The following is a 24,475-nucleotide window of genomic DNA, read 5'->3' as shown; positions in this document are numbered from 1 at the left end:
GTGTAAATAATCATTTTAATTTTTAAGGACAAGTCGCTCACTGCATTGATCATGCTTACGGTAACATAAGGGCTTTAGACCAAATACAATCATATTCCTAACATATATTAGTGACTTGAACTTTGTAGATGTTTGATTCTGATGAAACACCGGAGTACAGTCTTTATTTACATTTTACCTTCTTTAAATGTATTTCGTAGTATTAGTGTTATGTTTTAATAATATTTCTGTGTTTTACTTTGGTTGCACTTCAATCACGCAATCAATCTGCAACTGTTTTAATAATCCATTAAGTATGTTTCCCTGCAAAAATGCAGTGTGAACATTTGCTGCTTTTCTTTGTGTTAAGTGACCTGAATGTTTTTGAGTTTTGGACTAAACACGACATCTGAAGACGTCACCTTTTGTAACTATTTTCTGACATTTTATTGAAAAAATTAAATAATTGGCAGATTCATCGATAATGAAATCGGTAGTTGCAGCTATAATTGAATGACTGTTACTACTATATTACAGTATGCATTAACAAGCAGAGGTACCAAATGTTGTACAAAGAAAAGACAGCACAAGGCATAATCGCACAATAGCATACGTTAAACGTTGCTTAACGTTACGGAAATATAGTTCAGTTCTGGTAAAAGTGATTCCTAAACCAGTTCCTGTTATTTTGTATCCAGGCTACACACTGTATCTAATGTGGAGGGTCCTTTGACCAACTGTGTACACACTGGCACTGCAAAACAGTAACACACATGTCTTTACAGCAGCTGTTATCATTTATGCACCAAACCAATATGACAAATGTTCTCGACTCTGCACGGACTCATTAATACATCATGTGGGGCCTCAGCAGAGACTGATAGGCCCATTAACATGTGTGTGTCTCAACTGCTGGTCAAACAAAACAGTTTCTGTGGAGTGCAGTTATCCTTCCATCGTCAATAATCAGATGTGATTACACTGATTAAATATGTCTAATCCTATGTATTTGTGTACATATTCGTATCAGAGAAAGCATACAAATTCTTACAAAAGTTAAGACAAAAGTGTGCTTTGACATGACCGAAGCTTATGTGTGTGTTAATGCGTATGTGTAGACTGACAGGTGTCTGTTTGCTTCCTGTGAGATGGGGAAAGTGCGTCTGTGTGTGGCGAGGGTGAGGGAGTATTTGGTTTCCTGCTCTATGGAGGTTGACTTCATGTAAATGAAATGAGGGCCTCAGCATGTGCGTGTGTGTATGTGTGTGTAGGGGGGGGGGGGGGCTCACACACATATGCACCGAGAGAAAAGTTGAGTGTGTGACAGAGTGAGGTCCTAGATTTCCTGTGCGCTACTCTACTCTGCTGACAGCTGTGAGTCCCACTAGCTCCCCACAGCTACACCTCCTCATGATGAAGGAGCGCTGCAGCCGGGTGCCACCTCTAGTCATTCCCCCTCCTCAGCAGCAGCAGCAGGCCCCCCGAGCAGGACCCGTGGGTGGATGTTGCTTGGGAGTGGCTGGACAGCGCTCAGTCTCCATGTATGCCGTCTGTTCTGACTGTGTGTCTCTGTGTGCTGGTTGCTTGTTGACAGATGAGGCGTACCAGAAGTTGGCCCAGGAGACGATGGAGGAGTTGGACTGGTGTCTGGACCAGCTGGAGACCATCCAGACCTACCGCTCCGTCAGTGACATGGCCTCCAACAAGGTAGGAGAGGCTGCATCATGTTCTAACTTTTTTTTATTCTTCTTCTTGAGAACATTGAAAAAAATGTTTGGGGGCACAAGGCTCTCGTTGCCTTTTATTTTATTTCAATCAGATAAAGTTTTTTGGAAAAAGGGATTCAGCAAGAAGTACTTAATACTTCATCAAGTATAATAAACACATAAACCGCAGATCCAGAGATACTGTAGCTGCAAACATACATGAGCTTAGCGTGACCTTGGGAAAGTCAACAAAGTCAGTACAAAGTACAGCAAGAAGAGGTTGGTTACGTAGAGGCTGCAGCAGTAAGCAGTGTGGCATGAGCGCTGTCAGGTTATAAAGCCTGCACACTTGTGTGAATATTACTGGATGTCACTCATCAGCTGATTTCTGCCTGAACCAGCATCATACTCTATTCATTTCCGAGTTTTCTTTTTTTCTCTTTGTGAAAAAATGGCCTGACAAAAGGAAGTGTGGTTTTTTGTGTCTTGGCCCGCTGTGACCCTCTTTTCATCTTCACTGTCAAACAACTGTTCACTGTCCACTGGTTATTCTGTTGCTTCTGCGTCATTGATTGTGAATGATGTGCACCAAGGTTCAATTCCTGGTTCTTTTTTTAAGTGACCCTCTTAATCGTATTACTCACTGACAGAGCGTAATGCACAACAATATTTGACTGTGTTTTTAAGGTGTATTACTTATCGCTGGATTGACTCTGCTGTCTTTGTACTATACCTCCTTATCTGTACATGTAGCTAAGAATCACTGAGTTGCATTCATGTTTAAAGTGAGTTACTAATTCAGTGTAGTTTAAATTACTTTCAAATTGTTAATATTCTAATAATTATTATTGCTTCCTATTCTGCATAAGTTTGTCCTCTCATTACTTAAAATTCATTAAAATATCCGTCTAGTCTCATCCACTATCATACAGGATATATTATGGGAACAAACTAGCTGATGGTGACACTGTCACAGCTATCTATTTAAATAGATAATAGATAATATATTGAGAAAATTGAGAAGTTGTTCAAAATCAGCTTTGGATGATGTGAAGCCGACTTAAGCAGAACCACTTAATGTCATCTAACTCTAATACTTTATTCTGAGTAAATGGTTATAATTAAATAAATAAAATGGTCAAATGAACAAAAGGAAGTGGTTTTAGTTGACATCCTTCCATCTTTTCCTCCAAACAACTTCTCACTGTCCACTGGTTATTCTATTTCTAATGTGTCATGTGATTGCGTGTGACGTGCACTGAGGTCTAGTTCCTGGTTCTTTAAAGGAGCCATAAGTTGACAGAGCTTGACAGAAGCACCAAGCAGTATTTTGTCATATCTTGTAGAGCTCTTGATTTATTGCTTTAACCTTGAGTAGCGTTATCTATTTCTTGTCACGTTCTAACTTGTAACATGCGTTATTGACTCATAATCGCCCGTCTGCCAGAACCCTGTCGGACCATAGACTTCACATTAAAATGAGGTCATGCACATCAAAGGAGCGTTTCCTGCCTCTTTCCTAGTTGCATTGCACAGTTTTGGTGAAAATATTTGGGAACCAGGGGATATTTTTTATTGCAGTATAATGGATAGCCACTGAAGAAATACATCCATGGACTACAACCATGGATGTATGGATGTTCAACCATGAAATCAAAACTTTTAAAGTGCGTAACGTCATCCCCTTGTAAAATCTCTGTGTGGAGGGGGAAAGCGCAGGAGCGGCCAACACAGAAGCAATTTCTCTTTCAAGTTACTGGACGCCATCTTTTACGTCCTTGGTTATAACAGTAACATGAGACTGGATGCTCTGCCGTCTTTGTTAATGAATACAATTTTAATTACGACTTAAACAGCTGTAGATGTGATAGCTTATAGAAAGTTACAGATTTTACCCTTTTCTATTGACTTAAAACGTTCAATGCTTAACACTTATGTATGATTTGCTTGTGGCTGTGAAATCCCATAAATCTGCTGTATAGGCTGAGTGGCATGTGTGTGTAACAGAGCCTGAAAACAGTTTGTCAAGCGAGCCAAGAGGATAAGCTTGTTATTTCTCATAAAATTGGACAACAGGATGCGAGGGATCCCGCAGTGGGTCAAGCACAATAAACTAGAGAGGAAGAGAGAACATTTGTTTGTGTGTGTGCGTGTGTGTGTGTGTGTGTGTGTGTGTGTGTGTGTGTGTGTGTGTGTGTGTGTGTGTGTGTGTGTGTGTGTGTGTGAGGGATCCATGCAGACCACTGGGCAGAGTGACTCTCTCTTCCTGTCTCCTTCCTGATCCCCCGCTCTCTCCAGACGACAATACCCATCCCATCATGCCCGTTTGGATGGTTAATGGTCGTGTCACTGCTGTCGTCATCTGGACATACATCCAACAGTCAGCTGGACTGGTTTCAGTTAAGACACATGAGGACTGAATAAATACTACTAACCACTTTTTAAAAAACCAGACATTTAGACATGGATATAATGCCATAGGACGTCTGAATTACCCAGGAGAGACATCTGTTTCGGCAGAATGGGTCCAGGGTTTTCCGAAAGGAATAAAAAGTCACTTTTTTTTACTATATTCATAACTAAGGTTAAGCTGCTAGTTTATATTACCCCCTACATATGTGGACTTGTGGGACAAATGATCTCGCTGTAGACTGTAGAATTAGCACTTTTGCCGATTGAGTCAAATGTTATTTCTTTAGAGGTGATTTCAGGAGCCTCACCAACTTCAGAAATGCCAAAATATCCCAACTATGGAATAATGAAGGTACAGTTCTATCCTGGTTTTCCCATTAAATACTATATTCAATTTACCACATGAGCTGCCAAGATCAGCAACAACAACAGTTTGACTTTAGCAGATTGATGTATGTTTTTAGCAGAATATCTCTATAAGTTAACCTTTAAGAATGATGTAAACCCAGACTTGTTTTGTTTCAGCCATAAATGTAAGTTAGAGTGCTGGACGTGACTGTCTACATAGAGCTTATCAGGTGGCACAATGTGCTTATTGTGTACTATGACCCGCTCACATTCATGTGACATTGGCAGTTTGGCCATGTGTCTTGACACGTAAGGACTCTCAATCAAACATGTCTGTATGTATGTATTGTATGTATGAACTGTTTGTGCCTGTGTGTGTTTGAGTGTGTATGTGGCTGCGTGTCCATATTAACAATAGGTTAACTCCTAGACAATCTTACTACTCGCCTTATTTTCACAGTGAACTAAAACATTACACAACTGCTGCCTCTTTGTCATGTGGGCCGTTACGCTCGACCTGGTTTTATCAACGAGAACATGCCACTCAGCTAATGTGACCCCTCGACTACCTGTTGTGTTTAGGATGGAAAAACTGTCATTCAAGCTGTGTCACAGTATGGAACATGAGTACGAGGGAGATGAAATTCGAGAGGCTGCTGCTGTACCTTCAAGGTGAAGTGCAGGCTGTCGCTGCTGAGGGCGTACAGTGTCTGTCCTCATTGTTATGTATGAGTGACGTAGACGAGTCAAGGCCTGTTATGAGTTGGAATATTCTTCTGTGTCGAGGGTGTGCACCTTCTGCTATTTGAAGCTAGGGATGAAATGATAAATAAAATAATGCGTTAGTCAATAGTCACAAAGATTATGGTCATCAATAAATGTTAATTATGTAATTGATCAAGCAAAAATGACATATTCTCTGCTGTCAGTCTCTTTAATGTGAAAATTGTCAGTGTTATATCATTGCATAATGAATATCTTTTGGAGATTTGGACGGTTTGATCACAACTTGGATCTGGGAAATTCTACAAAACATGTTTTACTGTTTTTATTTTATAAACTAGATGATAATTTAATAACTCTAAAAAATAATCGACAGATGAAACGATAGTGAAAATAACTGCTGATATAGCTAAAACCATTAGTTGATATATTAGCTTCTTCCAGATTTTAAAATGAGAGGATTTAGGCTTTTGACTGCAACTAATTGCTAATTATTTTTATTAGCGATTAATCTGCAGATTATTTTCTTGATTAGATTATTTGCTTCATAAAACAACTGTAAAAAAATTAATACATAATACATTTGACAAACGATTAATTGGGATATCAAAATAGTTGTTATAGAAGGTATTTTATTTTGACTATTTTTGACTAATCGCTAAAATATTTAAAGACATTTCCTTGGGCTCATTTTTCATTACAATTGACTTTCTACAGAAGAAACAATTATGATGATGATAAAAAATAATTAGTAGTTTTTAGTCATATTTGAAACCTGTTAAATTGGCACAGTTGCTGCTTGGCTCTACATGTGTCATGTGAACAGACCCGTGTGTGCCTGTTGGTTCATTGGTGTGTAAATGTGCAACGCTTTCTGCGGAGCAGTGTTAGGGATTATGCAGGTTTGACGCTGAGGGGAGTTCTGTTCATTGAGGGAAATAGAGTTTGCGCTCCTACTCTACGTAGAAGTGAAGAAGTCAAATCATCAACTGGATTCATGAGGGATTCACAAACAAAGAGAATACTATTCTACCACAGCACTCTGGTGGGTTTTTTTGGGAACTCAAGGACTCTTGAAAGTTCGAAACAAAGCACATGTAACCTATAGATGCTTTTATTAGACTTTAACAGTTGTAATGTGTGCCATGATCCACAAATAGTTTACTATCCACAAACATGTATTTGGTTTTTTTAGTCATATTCACACAAATACAGAGCGATTTGCACATATGCATGATTTACTCTTAAACATGTATTTTACAGTTTTACACATGCAAATAATATCAAATGCATGTAAAGTCATATATACCCATTTGTGGATCCCTTTGTACAGCTGAAATAATTTTCATGGTTCTCTTCTTGTCAGTTTGTGACTTCCCTCCTATTTGCTTGCGGATTTTTGTCCAATTCGTACCACAGCGGTCTGTAGGAGAATTCAACAAATGTGAGGTGCAATACTTGGACTTGGATAGCTGTAATCCACAGAAGACGATCCACAAATATTTCATTACACACAAATATGTATGTTTTTATTTTTGTTGTCTCAATGTAAGTCACTCTGTAAACACATATTTTGATTTCACGTAAAAATGATGTAGGTTTTTACAAATGTAAATAGTTCAGCACAGAAATTCATCTGTATTTTTGTGAATATGACTTTACACAACACAAATAAAAAAGTATGTCTATAGGACAATATTTGTGGATTGTCTTCTGTGGGTTAAAAGAAACAGGAAATTTTCTAGTCATCAAATTAATCTTGACAGTGTAAACCTCAGAGCTGTGACTACCGGCTGCAGGAGTAGTGAAAAGCAAGCAAAGAAGCGCAAGAAGCTAGAGGCGGGACTACCCCCATGAGGGAGCGAGTATGAGGCAGAGGTCTGTCTCTCTTGCACACACACTCACTACCATTGCTCCACATACAAAGGGTGTGAGGTAAAGCCTAGTCAGACCTCGAAGCCCAAAGTGAGTCACTAGAGCTGTGGCGTTTCCCAGCGTCAGAGAGCCAAGGCTTGGTCCTTTTACTCATGCTGTAGTCAGACTGAGACAGACACTTTAACGGACGGCAGCCTCGCTCTGCTCTGCACTCTACACACAGCAACATGGGAGCCTGCTGCTTTGACAAGAAAGAGAGGAAGTTAGGGAAGCTAAATGGTTGGAGAAAGGTGAGTTTTTTGGGATTCTTAAAAGTTAGTTATAAAGAGTTTTATGTGTTTGTGTCTCTTGTGTGCACTTTGAGTGTTTAACTTTGCTGAACACGGTGTGAATCTCACATGCTGTGGTTATAGTCTTTTTAAACACAAAGTTTAAGTTGGTGTTTAAAGCGGTCACCTTCGGAGGACTTTACACATATTTCACTGCTGCGGAGTGCTTGCATTAGGGTTTCTTCCTTTTTAAGGCATGTGATGTTTAGTTGCTGCAGCTGTACATTATAAAAAGTGTTTGTTTTTATTGTTAAAAGCTCTGGGTTTTTTGTTTGTTCGTTTTCAATTCATACACACTTCACAGAAGTTCATGCAAGAAGTGGCTGTGCATGCGTTCTGCTTTTGAGAACCCTTTTGCATCCTTATGATGCTGAATTTAGATGTGGGGCTGTATTGTAAGACATTGCCATCCTTTGAGAAACGTTGAATTCAGTGCAGATTATAGATGGACTGTATGTCTTTCTGTTTCTTTAGTTTGTGGGATTAATTCAACTTTTCTTCAAGGGTGTGGAAATCGAAATATGGGCATTCTAGAGACTATCAAAAGCTTTTTTGTTCTCCTTTGAACAATGTTAAACCGATTTCTGTGATTTCCTCCTGCTATAGTAATTGGTACTTTGTTGTAGCTATGTGCTGATCGAAAACAGGCATGTAGAGCAAAAAGCATCTTAGGGAAGATGAGCATGTGTGTTTGTCTTTTTTCTAGAAGTATCTGGATTCAGAAGCAATTGAGTTAATAAGCAAAATGACAGTGGGTTTATCTTACCTGTGGCCCAGCCAGGTGATACGTGTTGTTTCTAAGCATAGTACCAAAGCCTGGAGAGTTTTCTCTGAACACTCTGTTCATCATGAGAGAAAGGGAGAGTTCGTGGCAAAGTGGTTAGATGCTGCTCAATGGTGGCTTTGTTTTAACATGGGATGCACAAACAAATCTTTTTGGGATTTTCCCTCGAAGCTTAGGGGAGACATGCCATTACTTTAGTTAACATGATAAAACGTTGCTTTCTACATTATTCAGCACTCATTTGAATAATGTAGTAGGGGTTTTGGTGATTCAAGCATTTCTTGTTTCTACTGTGTTACAGAATACTGCCTCTGTAATATTTCACATGGGGCTGCTTTCTGCTTTCGAAGCAGCAGTTAACTGTTTTCCTCCAGCCAAAAATGGTGTTAGACAGCACCTCTAACTCCGAGGCCTTTAACAGCTGGGAGTGATGGGACTGAATCACTCACCTGAGAAATTGCTTACTTACTTTTATCTCTCCCTCCGTTTTTTGTCTCCGGTTTTTAAAGCGGAGAGTTATTTCTTGATACATCTTACAGCATAGATTCAGAGACATGAATACACTCTTTCTCATACAGACACACACTAGCACGAGCCAGTGAGTCAGAGGAAGTGAGAGGTTGTCAGGCTGTTTCTCAGAGTCGTCTGTAGCTTCACCCAACATACGCACGGTTCATACGTAGGTAGGTTTCCCGATCTTTAAAGAGTCTTTGCCGTTGAGCCGATGTTACCTGCGTCATCATTTTTGCTAAAGCGAGGAGAAGATAAACCACAACCATCTAGGTTTGCTGCTGAAGAAAGAATGATTGCTGTAAGTCCCCGTCAGTGATGTTGCATACTGTAAATGTGAGTTTATACTGATAAACTGATAAAATGTCAGATAATAAAGAAAAAGCATAAATTCATGGTAATTATGATTTATTTTAATTGAAGCTGCTATTAGTTGTTACATGAAAAAAAATTATAATGTTAAATTATTGTTAAAAAGATGTAACCTCATAGTGGATTTGCTTTGCTCTTCAAACCTTCCATACTAATCATTGTACATTCATATTAGTTAAGACTTCCAGCATAACATTTGTTTGCATGTTTTTGTATTTGATAGAAAAGGAGTATTTAAAAAAGTTTATTTATAAGTCAAGTTGTGCATTTCTGTCACTGCAGGGTTCAGAGGTCAATACTCTCTAAACACTGATCAGACTGCTCTACAGACTGAGCATAGTGCACCCACTAGTGGCTCATATGCACAACTTCAATCTGAACCACTTCAGCACTTCAGATGAAGATTACAAGACAAGAAATAAACTCATGATTCAGGCCTTTGTTGCCAATTGTAGCAATGCATTGTCTATGAATTACTAACAGTGGTACTTTAAAAAAAATATATATATATGTATATATACTGTATGTATATGTATGTATATATGTATATGTATATACTGTATATATGTGTGTATATATACAGTATATGTGTGTGTATGTATACTGTATGTGGGTATGTGAGGAAAGAGATACCCACAGAGCTCCGAGAGGCTAATCTCCCTCCAGCGTCATGGTGACAGTAGGAGGTAAAGAGGCTTCCCTATTTCCCCTGAATGGACAATAACATCAAACACACACTGGCAATAACACACTCGCACAGAAACATATGGGCATGAGTGTATGTAACACATCAGCATCAATTGTGCTTAACTGTAGATAATAGCATTTGTAGGCTGCTGTGTGTGTGCACTGAGGCATTTCTTTGAGCCCCTGGGGAAGCATAGCTCTTCAACACATTGCAGAGAGACATCCCCCGCTGTTATTTATGGTTTCTTTATTTATTATGCAGTGAGCTATTATATAAAGAGCTGCCTCCTCTGTTTCTCTTTTTTATTTTTTTATTTTCCCTCTCTTTTCTCGCGTCCCACCTCCCTGCTTCTGGTTCTTTCCCTCAGTGGGAGGATAATCCGGGATCCTCTCGGGGAAGCTTTGATCTCCCCCTCATCTTTTCAAACTCGTACGCACAGAAACACATCGGACTAAGAGGTTCTCTGGGAACTTCTGTTTACAGTTTTCCATGGGTTGGCTCTGAAGTGACAAGAACTCTGAATATTTTTCTCATTAGCAAAGCATTGCAGCCATTGTCGGGGGGGAGGGGTTCACAAACAAAAGTCATGAAAAAATTGACAAAAAAGTATAAACGGCACTATCGAAATTGGCCGGTGATAACAGTATATTCCAGTCAGATGGCTCTAGCCTTGTACACTGCAGCTATATCAACACCTGCTCCAAGGACAGCCCATTGATTCTGCCAGCGAGGCAGACAGACTGTTGCCAGAAGGGAGAGAAATTGACATGTAAGTGGTGGAGAGTGAGGGAGAGATGGAGCGGGGGGGGGTTGCGCAGAGGCGATGTGTGTGGTGTGTCCTCGTGACAGCTCAGCAGCTACACCACATGTCTGCCTGGGAAGGAAAAGGGGAAGCCTCTCCTCCTTTCAAAACAGCCCTGCACTGGCCGTCTGATGCTGTTGCCATGGCGTTGCGGTGTTCTGGTAATTGGCGCACACACACTTAAAACAGGCAGAGAGAGAAAACTGTGGGCTGTTGTCACCCAAATTGGGAAAGGATGCAATTATCTCCCATCTCTCCTTTTTTTCTTTTTTCCCTCTGACCGTCCTTCCCCACTCTGGTTGTCTCTTGCTTGGTAAAAATAGCCTTCCACAGACACCCTGGCAGCCTCTAATATTATTATAGGATGCGGATAATGAAAGGCTTATGAGTTCTCCACAATGGCCGACGCACTCAGAAGACTCAAAAAGAGGGAGAGGATGATAATAGAGATAATGGCGATAAAAATACAGTTGTATTCACATTCCTCAGAACGTGCCCCATACCCCCCATATCCCCTATTAACTCTGTTTTACTGTAGAGAGAAGACATAGCTATGCGGCTCCATGACATTCCTTCACAATGGCTGACGTCATAAAAGAATGCCTTTTTAAGAGGGAATTGCAGGGGCTGGGAATTAAAGAGGATGGGATTTATGTGCAGTGGTTGCACAGCTGGAAAACGTGAGAAGAGAGGAAATGTTACATCTGGAATCCAAGTCTGGATATTAAATTGCAGTTACTCAAACATCCCTTCACAACCTCGTGTTTACACCAATGCCAAGCCGTAATTAGGGCTCCCCCCTTCTCCCCACTTTCTGTCAAATCATGTGTTCTGAATAGAGCGTGTTGCTGGGGCTGACAGACTACAGCAGGGGGAAAAGAGACAAGAGAGGGAGGGAACAGAAAAAAGGTTAGAGAGAGAGAAGCAGGGTGGGAGGGGGAGTGAGTGCTACAGCATTGAGAGCAGCAGAGCAAGACAAATCCAGTGGAGGAACCCCCCCTCCAGTCAGATGAACATCACTGCCTCACTCCCTCCCTCCTCCTTCTTCTGTCTCCATCGTTGTTATTTTCCCCTCCTCCCTTCCGCGATCCTCTATAATTCATCAGTGCGCTGAGAGTCCCCAGCTCACGGCTCCAGCTGCTGCTGCTCCAGACCACCGAGCCTGTTGGATCTCCTCCTATCCGAGTCTCGCTACAGCGTCTACTTTTTCCTCCATCTGTCTGTCCATCTATTCTTGCAGCCATCCCCAGGCATGGAGACTCAGAGCTGGCCTTTTTCTGCTGCTGAGAGGGAGAGTGAGCCATCATCAAGCTGCTCTCTTAGCCGCTGAGAAGAGAAACACAAGAGGAGAGAAGAAAGGATTTGTTTGTCCTTTTTGGCGCTGAAAGAATCCTGTTCGTCTGCCTCAATTTTTTTCTATTGGATTACAGTTCTGGCTTTGTGTAGGAACGAAAAAACGGGGTCCAAAATGCCTGAAGCAAATTACCTGCTGTCGGTGTCTTGGGGTTACATTAAGGTGTGTGACGCTTATCAACGTAGCATGTCGGGATAACGCACCGATTTAATTTTACCTCTCTGTGCTGTGTTGCTGCTGAATCTCAGCATTTTGATAATGATTTTGTGGAGCTTTTCAAATTACTGTGTTAGCCTAATTGCACCTAAAGATATTTCCATCATGGTAAGGGGGGGCTGACAGAATGCAGTTTTGTGGCTCAGGCTCCATCTTGAGCCCTTTGCAGAACTCTGTGTGTCTGTATATGTGTGTGTTAGACTGTATGTGTGTGCATGCGCATCAGTCTGTCATAAACATCTGCTGCTGCAGTGCTTGGGTCTCCGTGTACTGTCAAATGCATCCGTCTCCCCCAACTATTTTATCTAGTTCAAATGGTTCATGGTTTGTAAAGTACATGAAAATCGCCAAAATGTTGTAACGAAGAGGTACAAGTGTGTAGATTTTCCTCTTGACATCATTGAAATTCTTGCTCACTGACGCAAGTGAAACAACTAAATAGGCCCCAGAAATGTGATTCAGTGTAATAAAACAGAAAATGGGTTGCCGGGGGTGAATTGAGGGTTATTAAAAAGTGATGGCTTCCCCACTAGTAAAACAAATAACGATCCGCACCCTAATTAATTCCAGGAAAAATGGAGGGGGAAATAAGATGTGTCCCCCCCCCACTGATTTTACAGCTGTAATTAAACAATATTCTTGTGCTGGTGGAATACAATTGGATACTGCTGTATTTTCCATGAAATCTTGTACTATCATTTCTCCCAGGTTTTCCCTCTGGAAACTGACGACATTTCTTTCCTCTCTCCCCCCTCCTCTTCCTATTTCTCTCTTGCAGTTCAAGAGAATGTTGAATCGGGAGTTGACGCACCTATCTGAGATGAGTCGGTCTGGGAATCAGGTTTCCGAATTCATCTCCAGCACCTTCCTAGGTAAAGTCCTGTGTACATGCACTGAAAAGCACACCATAAAATTCACACATTTGGTCTCTATAGTCCACCATTAATCACCACAGACAATCATTATAACCCAAAAATACATGTAAAAATATAAATATCCACAAATATTTAGTGGCTCACACAGATCCCCAATTCTCTGTTTTTGCTGCAATGTTTTTGTGGAGCTTCAGAACATGATGTTAAGCTGTGCAAGTTGCTCTGGCAGGCTTTTCTGTGTGGGCGTACCATAAAACACTGCGCCATTAAGCTTTGCCTAGATGTTTATGGCATTGGGCTCAAAATGGCCATAAAAATGAAGTAAGAAATGTACAATCCTCAAAGAATAAAGAGGAGATAAAAAGGTATTTAACGTGGCTGGCTACTATAAAAAGTGCCATTTGACTAACAAGGGAGCTTGTTAGTCAGAATCGGAGTAAGTGGATTGGAACTGGATGCTGTCAGCGTGGGTTGCACATTCGAGATCTGAGAATAGATAGCGATAGCTAAAAATATATTTATATCATGTTTAGATCTTCTTCTTTTTTGGCACCAACATGTACAAAATGTTTCATGGCCCTGCTACCAAACAACACGATAAAGTCACTAAAGGGAAAAAAATAAGGTAAACCCATTAGTGGGACAATCAACTGATTTCTGCAAATGGGTTCAAAGTTGGCTTTTGGTAAATGGGAGATTTCCACAGGAGTGTGATAATAGCTAGAGGACAGATGCACACAGTTGATAGACAAGTGAAGAAGTTAAATGAAATGAATAGGATAATAGAAGGCAGACAGAATGCATTAACATTATTTATAGACACTGGCTTCAGATCGATTGGCATCCTGATCCGGTGTAGTGTTGTTCGCGGATCCCTCACTGCCGGATCATAGAGAGCGAGAGGAGGTTGGGGAGAGACGGAGAAGAAGCAAATGTGGGAGGGAGGGAGGGAGGGAGGGAGCTGACTGCAGTGAGGGAGAAAATAGAGGTATAGAGGAACCCCCTTTGCTGGCAGCGAGATGATCTCGGCAGATTCAGTGACTCATCCCCATCTTAATGCATCTTTGTCAGCAGGGACACCTTGTTGTCCCTCCACCTCTCGCTGCCCCGAGAATCCAGACAGATGGCTATCGCTTTGATAAGGAAATCAGTATTACCCTGCTGGCAGTAGAAAGATAGAACAGGTGAACATTTATGAGGAATGGGTGGGTGGAAAATGGCTGAAGCAGCACAGCTGGCCTGATTGGGCCTCAGCTGACCAGTACCACTGTTTATTCCTTCCATCCATTAAGATTAGTGTCACGTCAGTAATGCACTTATTTATGCTTTATATTATTTTTGATAAAAGCATCCTTACAGGCTCAGAGAAATGACCTTTAACTGCACATGCCTGGTTCTGCAGAGGTCATTCTCAGATCCACTGTAAATCCTTATCAGTTTATTGTAGACTATTTGAGTTTTAAATGTTTCAGCTGATGGAAAGACAGACCTTTGACTGGTAAAACATTGCTCATGAATACTGGTAATTCCCTAGGTAAATAAAGATCTCAGAGTTACCCATAGAGGATGATTTCAGACCAGGGTTTCTGACTTTCCATTAAGGATTGCTGGCAGACAGCAAGCTGGCCGTTCACTTGCCCTTTTCCCCCACCACAGCTGTCCTCGCAGCATAATTCTGTCATAATTCCCTTTGATCAGCCAGCAGCAGAACACACCTAGTTCAGGGAATACACTGAGGGGAAAATGGCCCCACAAAACCCACCCCTCCCTACCTTCCCTACTGCATCTGCGTCTCTCAGAGGAGAGCATATGGCTGGAGGATGAAAAAGAAATCGAAACAAACGTGGGAGGTGACAGAGTAGCGAGAAGGAGAAGTGAGAACAGGAGAGAAAAAACGGAGAAAAATGCAATAGATTTTTACCTCGGCTGATTCAGTATTATTATTTTTTGTAAAAAAAGGATAAGATGAGCGAAATTCAAAGGAGAGATAAGTGAAAACAGAGGAAAAAACTCATGAAAAGGAGTCTATGTGACAAAATGCGACAGCGATACTTAATCTAGTGGAATATGGAAACCACCAGGATCATGTTAACTGAGCTAAAAACTGTGGAACATAGCGCATGGCGTTTACAGTATATTGGCACTTACTTATGTAGAAATGGATGATAAGAATGACACTGCAAACTCTTACGATCTGATCTCTAACTCTCTCACACACACACATGTACAGGCCACATAGGCACCACACAGCAGTGGTGATAATGATGGCTTGTAATAAATTAGAGGGCAATATATTGCTCTTCCCCTTGTTTCCCACGCAGCACATGTCTGAGAGCGCTTAATTGCCCATTCTCAATTACCACTGGAGGACTGAAGAGAGACAGAGAGAAAAGCAGAGAAAACAGTGCAAGATAGAGAGAGGGAGAGGGAGAGAGAGGGAGAGAGAGACGGAGAGCGTGAGAGTGAAAGTGATTATTTGAATTACAGCTGGTAATTGAATAACCCTCCACAGGGGAAGGCCGATAGCTGAGTCGAGGCTTGATAGATGAGTGCGCAGCTCACATTCGTGCCGATAGCCAGTCCCTGCAAGATTTCATTCAATTCTTCTGTGATAAACACAAGGGCCCGGTTGGTTACTGCAAGAAACTTGGCATGTTTTCTGTGTTTATTTGTAGATAAAGTGTAAAGACTGTTATTTATAATTGTTTTTTCAAAGCAACATTATATGAAAGCCTTGCAGGTTTTCAGTGGGTTTTTTTTACACTTCTTGCTCGCTTTATTTGTGGCCAGTCCAAATGTGGTTGAGTAAACTTAGAAATAAAATAAACCAAACATAAAAATCCCACTCTACACTAAGTGATTTGATATAGCTGTGAAAGATGCGGCAGCTTATTGAATGACCGACTTTATGGAGCTGCCTTAACTGTGTAGGAGCCCCGGCTGAGAGTGAAAAGAACAGGAGATGACATGTGAGCCACCTGCTAAGAGACGGGGGAGAAAAAAAAATGCAGAAGGACAGAGACGAATGAACAGTAGCAGCTCATAGAGACTGCAGGTGGAGGACAGGGCAGCATGAATGAACAAATGAATGGAGGCACAGATGATGAATGAATGAGTGAATAGATCAATCCCTCAGTAGTTTACCAGCTGCAGGTGTTTCTATAAAGTAAGTGCACCTGGATTCTCTAGCAGCCTATTTAATCAAGTAGATTAAATGATTAGACTCACAATGTCCACACTTGTAAAAACAACAAATGTCTCTCTTCCCCTCCCTCAGACAAACAGAATGAGGTGGAGATGCCATCGCCGACATCCAAGACGCGAGAGAAGAAGAAGCAGCAGAGGCAGCAGCTGATGACACAGATCAGCGGAGTGAAGAAGGTCTCGCATGGGCCTTCGCTCTCCACCAGCAGCATCTCGCGCTTCGGCGTCAAGACCGATAAGGAGGAGCTGCTTTCCAAGGAGCTGGAGGACCTAAACAAGTGGGGCCTGAACATCTTCACCGTTTCAGAGTACTCCCACAGCCGGCCTCTTACCTGCATCATGTACGCCATCTTCCAGGTATGAAGTGTCTGAAATTCCACATTCAGTTGTATCTTCGCTTACATAATTGTCGGTTGATTGAAACAATGATCCACACTTATTCCTAAATATGTTACGATGTTGTTGTTTTTAGGAGCGAGACCTGTTAAAGACATTTAAGATCCCCGTGGATATGTTCGTGGCCTACATGATGACATTGGAGGATCACTACCATTCTGATGTGGCCTACCATAACAGCCTGCATGCTGCTGACGTAGCCCAATCCACACACATCCTCCTCTCCACTCCAGCACTGGATGTAAGTTATAATATAAAGTGATGTATTGTACTCGGTTTGTAATACCTTAGATCAGGGTCTCGTTAAATCCCCACCTCCGACTTGGAGACCAGTGTGCATCCACAAAAATAAGGGAAAACTAAGGAGTGAGCTCTTACATCATCCCATGAACCACTTTCCTGGATCGCCACACCGGCTTTGAAGACCTTAACATCCTTCCATTGGATCATGTTTTCCCTCCTTGCTCAGGGAACTTCCCCTCTTCCCTCTAACACTCGCCTCTCCATACCCTTATTTGTTAGATTTTCCCTGGATGTGTTTTGTCTCAGTAGCTGGTAGAATACAGTCAGGTCAGGTTATTTGATTTGAAAAATGGGCATGGATTAACTAGTCTGTTCTTTTCTGATGTTTTTTTTATCTTCAGAAGTAGTTTAATGATCTTGTTTTCCACCCTCTGTCAGGCGGTCTTCACAGATCTAGAGATCCTAGCAGCCTATCTTTGCTGCAGCTATCCATGATGTTGACCATCCTGGAGTATCAAACCAATTCCTAATCAATACCAGTAAGTCAAAAACATTCAGTTTATTTGTAGCTTTCTTTAAACAATATATAGAAATTGGTGCTTCCAACAACCAAATGAAAGTAGCTATGAAAAAGACAAAAATAATAAAATCCCTTTTTGACGCCTTTCCAGACTCTGAGCTGGCGTTGATGTACAACGATGAGTCCGTGCTGGAGAACCATCACTTGGCTGTTGGATTCAAGCTACTACAGGAAGACAACTGTGATATCTTCCAGAACCTCACGAAGAAGCAGCGACAGTCCCTCCGCAAGATGGTCATCGACATGGTAAGACATCCTCATTCATATTATTTTCTGGTCTTAATTATAATCCGTCCAAATTATCCCGATGCTAAAGAGGTGTTTTTTCCGCTCTTTTTTTATTCAGGTTTTGGCCACTGACATGTCCAAACACATGAGTCTGCTGGCTGATCTGAAGACTATGGTGGAGACCAAGAAGGTGACGAGCTCTGGAGTGCTGCTGCTGGACAATTACACCGACAGGATACAGGTAGGTGCCGGATTTTGCAAAACAATTTCTTAACTTCTAAAAGAAGAAAGGAATAATAGTCAGAACAAAACACTTACATTATATGAACTATGAGCATTAGATTGGACATATTGTAATCCCTCCAGCTCTCTTTTCCCATCTTTTAATAGCTATAATCAATAGCCAGTGTTGGCGGAAGTTACTCAGCCAATGGTCATTAGCCGGCCTCCTACATAGCTGACCTCTGTTCCCTGCTGTCAGTCCTTTTCTCACTCCATCCATCTTCTTTTTTACCTTTAAGTGCTCCCTCTACACTTTCCCTCTAATGGTCTTTCTAGAATTTCTCCTCTATTAGACTGTTGTGTAGACTTTTATAACAAAGCACATTATAGAATAAGCCTTACATGCCGGTTCTACGAGAAGCAAATTTCTCCTAAATCTAATTGTTGTAAAGTACTTTACCACACTTGGCCGTATTGTTTTAAAGATATTGGATTGTACATTGGAGACGCTCATTGTTTCCAAGTTTTACCACTTGTCCAAAAAAAACTGATACATTTAGAGATTTCTTAGGAAATAACACAAGCATTTACTAAATTGCAATTCTGTATTATTTATAGGTGCTGCGTAACATGGTGCACTGTGCCGACCTGAGTAACCCCACCAAGTCCCTGGAGCTGTATCGTCAGTGGACTGATCGGATAATGGAGGAGTTCTTCCACCAGGGAGACAGAGAGAGGGAGAGGGGAATGGAGATCAGCCCGATGTGCGATAAACACACAGCCTCAGTGGAGAAGAGCCAGGTAGGCAAACGAGCACATAGAAACTGCATTTACATGTGCACCAAAATGTTAAAAGAATCTTGTTCTAATTTGCCTCATTACTCCTTTCCAGGTGGGTTTCATCGACTACATCGTGCACCCTCTGTGGGAGACATGGGCCGATCTGGTCCACCCTGACGCCCAGGACATTCTGGACACGCTGGAGGACAACAGGAACTGGTACCAGAGCATGATCCCCCAGAGTCCCTCCCCGCCCTTCTACGACCAGGGCCCGCACGGACACAGTGGGGGGACCAGTGGTCAGGGAGGCGGGGAGAAATTTCAGTTTGAGCTCACCGTGGAGGAGGACTTGAATGGAATAGAGAAAGATGGCGAAGGGGAGGAGGACGAGGAGGAAGAAGAAGAGGAAGAGTTAGAAGAGGAGGAGGATAGCCTGGGAGAGTCTCAATGTCCTCCACTGGACTATTTGGACAGTCAGGAGCTTGAGGAAGGCGGCATGATGGAGCCGGCAATAGAGATTGTGACACATGAGGCGTCTCCCACAGACACATAGGGCTTCCATCATCAGGCTCACACGGTGATTTGAAAGTTTTTTGGCAAAAAAGGGGAAATCCTCTTGCAGCTGTGCTTTTTAATAAGCCCAGAGAAGCAAAGGCTTAGTTAGGTCCCTCACAGGGGCGTCTTGCACTTGGGTGTTTGAAGCCAGACACGGACGGACAGTTTCAGTGAGGCGGCTTCCGAGTTCTCAGGAAATAATTACTGCGAACATTTTAGTCTTGATGGACAGGCGAGACTGAGGGTGGAACTTGAAGGATTTCGGGCAGTTTGGGAAATGGTTACTTTCCTTTTCTGAACCGGCATTAAATGGACATTGACACTACTGAGAGAAGTTTTGTACCTTAAGACTTTTTTACAGATATGATATGATCTAGAAGTAGCATAGAGTAAGATCTACTGATGGAGACACATTTGTATAGCAACAGAAAGTGTTTACTTTTTCCTGTAACATTTGTCAAAGGACTTTTGTGTGCCTTTTTTACTATTGTCTTTATAATAGTTTTTTATTTATTGAACACTCTAGTATGTCTGTGAAATGTTTTTTTTTCTTATCTGAAAGAGCAAAATCTTTTTTGTATGTTAATTAAAGAGAACAGTCTTCCATGTATTGGGCAATAGAGAAATCCAAACAAACGTTGACAAACTCATCTGAATAGGGAAACATTAACACCCACATTATACACACATATTGTCACATTTGTTTTTCAATCTGAGCACAATGTTTCATACGTGGAATTCAAACGCTTATGTTCACTCATGGTTCTTGTTACATGTTTAGTTTGTTGCTTTCTACATCAGTTGTCGGTCAATGAATGTCACAGTCACATTGAAATACATCATTTTCTTCAGACTCCTTCTCTCTATACATCATCCTTTTTCTTTGTAACAGTCTACGGATCATTGGGGGCTTCCTACCTTTTTCACACCATAATTTGACTAAAGGATGGTCTAGTTCACACCCTTATAACCTACAATATACCACTAGATAACATTTTGCAGTAATACAAGCAGGTCTAAAAGCAAAAAGCTCATGACAACAGGCAGCTTGGATCTGTAATAAAATAAGAAATGAAGTCCAAGGACGAAATGCACAACAGCGGTGAATCTATTTTTAGCCCACGAGTATGCTGCAGTCTTAATAATCCTGTTAGATAGAACAGGTCCTGACCCCGACCCGTCTGATTTAACGCCCCCCTTGCCCGCTGCAATCAGGCCCAGACCAGATGATTAAAGGTGCTCTTACAGCTGCCTATTTGAAAGGCGCTCTCAGACCCTCATCAGCGCCACTATTCATATGGTTTACAAACCCCTCTGGGCTCCACGGACACGACCCCAAAACAATCAGGCCGGCTATTTCTTCCTCACGATAAAAATCCCTCAAGTGCTGCGTCGACTCATTGACGTCAATTGAATTTTTTTCCCTCCCCCTTGACTGTATCAGGTTTCCAGGACAGGCGGCTTATTAGGATTTGGCACAGATGGAATTGCTGGATTCAGCATGGCAGACTGTACCATTTTGAAAAAAAAGAGAGGAATAATTAAGTGTTCTAGTTTTAAAACAAACCAAACAATGCCTGTTTTTGTTTCTGAATATGGTTTGAAAAGGGTGTGCTGACGACATTTCTGCTCCTATGGCTTTCACGACTCATTTTTATGGATCTTCTAGTTGTATTAATAATTGCATCTCTCCGTTTTCATATTAGTTTACTGATATACTCAAAGGTACTTCATCTATTTTCACTCCAGCATGCTTAAGTGGCAATTGTTTGTGTGCTGTACGTATGAAAGGTTTTGTATGTGTGTGTGTTTGGATGTGTTGACTTTGTCATCAGGCCTTAGCCCCTTCACTCTACACCTTTGTCTCTACTGTTTGTCGCTAGGAGCTCAAGTTGGTCCTTTTTGCTGTTTATAACAGTGTGTATTTATTCTCTACTTTAAGCTTGTAAATAAGAAATACTGGTTCAGTGTAAAATCTATTTTAATTTATATGCACTTGCATTACCTGGAAGTGGTGGTGTCTAATGTGTAGAAGACTCTGGATTAGAGTCTTTTTATATATGTATTATATATTGTTTTTATATATAAATATATATATATAAATATATCTAAGTATATATTCGCACAATGTTTTGAATGCCCAGCAGAGCAGCAGCTAAAGAGACATGTTGTTGTTGTCACATGAGAACCTTGTAACTACAAATAGCCTTTTTATTTTTACAAGAAAATGAAAAACCTTATATTAAGCTTATTATGCAGGAATATTAAACCAAAACATTTTTATCACTTTGAAATCTCTTGTGTCAGCTAAGTTACATTTCTGTAATAATAGCCAGAATTTACAGAGGACTTTGCATGTCCTCTTTTTGTTTCTGATGGAAAACTATTTTGGTCCAACTGAGTTTTTGAAGCTACAAGGTTTTCATCTGACAGCAGCAATTTGGTAAACCAGAGGCGACATAGAGGACATGTTAAACTGCATAGGCTTGGAAATAGGATACATGCAGGCTAGCTAAGGAACACAGAAGCTTAGTCAATGCTTGGTATCAAAGTACACAAATAGCTTATTTCTCTCGGCGGCTTGTCACAACCTTAGCTTCTCCATCCAGCATTTGAATGCAGATTGCTGATATATGAGGCCAGATAGATACAGGTTTGACAGACAAGCACAAAGCGATTGTCTCCTTTTACACTTAACGCACTTCATGTAAAAGTAGATAACACGGGGACGGTATTGGTAGCATGCTACAATACGCCCGGCACTGACGTGAATCGTTCTGAATTAACAACAAAACATGATCGTATGTAACTGATTGTGCTAATGTGTGAACCTATTTCTGACCAAACTTGTTAGCAGTTTTGAAATTCAAATTTGTCAGTATTAACATTGTTTATCTATGTTCAAGCTTTTTTTGGTCCTAGTTGTGTCCAAATGGTTAGCCAGATTTAGCACTATCTGCATGAGAGATGGTTTTTTTTTTATTGTCAATAATATGTTCAAGTCCGCCAGTTGGTGGGTTATTAAATGTTTCACACAATGTATGGTATTATATTGTATATTGTGTTCAAAAATAAATCTGAAATACTTTTTCTATTAAGTGATTAAAAGCAAAGCATGAATATATTGATTTGATTTCTGCTGTTTTTTTCTCCCTCATAGCCTACACTAAATTATTGCAGTCAATTCAAAGAAGGATTTTAACAGTATTAACTTGTTTTTATTTTTTTTAAACACTTTACTGTTAACACAAAAGTAAATCTGTTAAATTACACTCCATTTACCATTTTTCTAAAATATGATAGACACAGATGGACAGAAAGTTCCCAGTTTTCTCAACCAGTACTGCACATGTCAAAATAACGTTTAACCACTAAACACAATGTATTTCAAACGCTCAAAACTAAAAACCCATACCGTTTCAGGTGAAACGGCAGGAAGCTGTGTTTAGCGCTGGATAATAAGCAGAGAGGGGATACATCATATGTGAGGGGAACCAGCCCACCTTCTTTACGGGGCTTGCTGCTGTATTTTCCTCTTTCTACATCTTTAATCTCCAATACCAAAAAGAGGCAGCATGTAAACTCGAATTCATCCAAAGGTTATACTTTCTGTAAAGCCTGTATTTTTCATATATTTTATATTTATTTATCTAAGTGAGTTGCACAACTTGATTTTTACACTTTCTTGTGTCTTCTTACACTTTTATAATTTTTTAGGTGCTTTGTTGGGGAAAAAACCCTGAGAGAGGCATTAATGATGGACGAGGCAAAGACAAAGAAAGCTGGCAAAGTCACCAACATGAAGACAACAACAGTCAATCCACATACAGTTTATCCACTCTGCTGAGGAGCCCCGTTACTCGCATATCTTAATACTGTAATTCTTCCTCCCTCTTCTCTCTCGCCCTCCTCCTCCCTCCTTCTCTCTCTCATACAGAGTAGTGTCAGAATCGCTCTTCCATTCTCTCACTCTGATATTAGTTTTTATTCTGTCAATCGTTCTTTTTACTGAAGCCATCTCTTATTCTCACACTTTGTAGTCTTTCTGTCATTCTCTCTTTGTTATTCATGTTCTGTTTCTGGATCTACACATACAACTGCATGGAATGGGATGTTTTGGCTGGCAGAAAAGTTAGTTCAGGGCTCTTGGGATATTATTTCTTTGGATATTATGTATAGTCCACATTATGATAAGATTGTGTTAAAAAATACATCTGAAATACTTTTTATATAAAAGCTAAGCATAAATATATTTATTCGGTTTCTGCAGTTCTTTTCTCCATCATAGCCTGGTTTTCTTTACTCTGGGTTTGAACATTAAATTAGGTCACAGTCATGCTTCTGGTGGGTTCCCACATGTTTGTCATGTTTCATAAAGCCCTGACACACCTAGCCGACAAAAAAGTACTAGTGGCGACGGAGCCCGCAGTATTGCCTCATGTCGCCTTTGTCTTGGCCAAAAAGTCACACTTGAACACACAGCAGCGACGTCAGTCAACGGCCAACAAGCACATACGTACTGTGTCTGTGTGAGTGCCAATAACTCTCCACTCCAGCAGGCGGCGGTATTCTGTATTCGTCATTCAAACGAGGCAACTTGGACTGCGTATATACTGTACAAACAAGAAATAGCGTTTTTATTCCATTTTCAGTCACCATCAGAGACGGTTTCATAATTTAGCGACATCTAATCAAGAACATGTCTGATGAAAATTGGAAAACGGCACTGGAGTTATCATCCCTTGGTCTTTCACTTGTGGAAGAAGGAAGAAAAAAGGCAGGTTGCGAAAAATAAGTTGTTTATTCGCTTACCTTACTTCCGTTCAACTTCTCGTCCACTGATTCGCTAAAGCTGAACAGCCAATCAGAGTGATTTATTTTGGCGACAGTCTCCTGCTGAATCGATTCCACAGGGCTGCAATTACTGCCTATTTTCATGATTGATTCATCTGTCAACTGTTTTGGTATATAAAATGTCAGAAAAGTGAAAACAAATACCCATCACAAGCTCCCAGAGCCCAAAAGGCAAATATATTAGATTTCCAATAATATAAAACAGCAGCATGTCAAATACGGTAATTTTTATTTCAGTACTACATAGATGTAGTAATCAGTATTGTAGACTTAGTGATTTCTCTATCCATTGCTGTAAGAATGAGATAATACTTAGTGGTACCCTGTTTGACAGGAATACTTTACACTTGAGAGTCTGAGATTGTAATACAATTCAATTGTGGTTCTGTTTTAAAATACAAAGTTTAAGTTTCCACAGTTGTCGGACCCTGATGACCCCA

At 40.8% G+C, this 24,475-nt stretch overlaps 1 protein-coding gene across 1 annotated transcript in view; it reads left to right on the top strand.

Moving 5' to 3' along the window:
- Positions 1 to 22,309, top strand: part of pde4ba (phosphodiesterase 4B, cAMP-specific a) — a 170,488-nt gene extending 148,179 nt beyond the window's left edge. Inside the window, 10 exon segments of the mRNA XM_029430502.1 lie at positions 1,574 to 1,686; positions 12,877 to 12,970; positions 16,251 to 16,534; positions 16,650 to 16,814; positions 17,255 to 17,287; positions 17,289 to 17,355; positions 17,488 to 17,642; positions 17,743 to 17,865; positions 18,465 to 18,647; positions 18,739 to 22,309. Coding sequence (XP_029286362.1) covers positions 1,574 to 1,686; positions 12,877 to 12,970; positions 16,251 to 16,534; positions 16,650 to 16,814; positions 17,255 to 17,287; positions 17,289 to 17,355; positions 17,488 to 17,642; positions 17,743 to 17,865; positions 18,465 to 18,647; positions 18,739 to 19,179 — 1,658 coding nt within the window. The 3' untranslated portion in view covers positions 19,180 to 22,309.
- Positions 22,310 to 24,475: the final 2,166 nt, after the last annotated feature.

This window comes from Cottoperca gobio, chromosome 4 (genome assembly GCF_900634415.1).
Source record: "Cottoperca gobio chromosome 4, fCotGob3.1, whole genome shotgun sequence".
NCBI classification, from domain to species: domain Eukaryota; kingdom Metazoa; phylum Chordata; class Actinopteri; order Perciformes; family Bovichtidae; genus Cottoperca; species Cottoperca gobio.
Note: the sequence above shows the minus strand (reverse complement) of the source record. Positions and strands in the feature narration are given on the sequence as shown.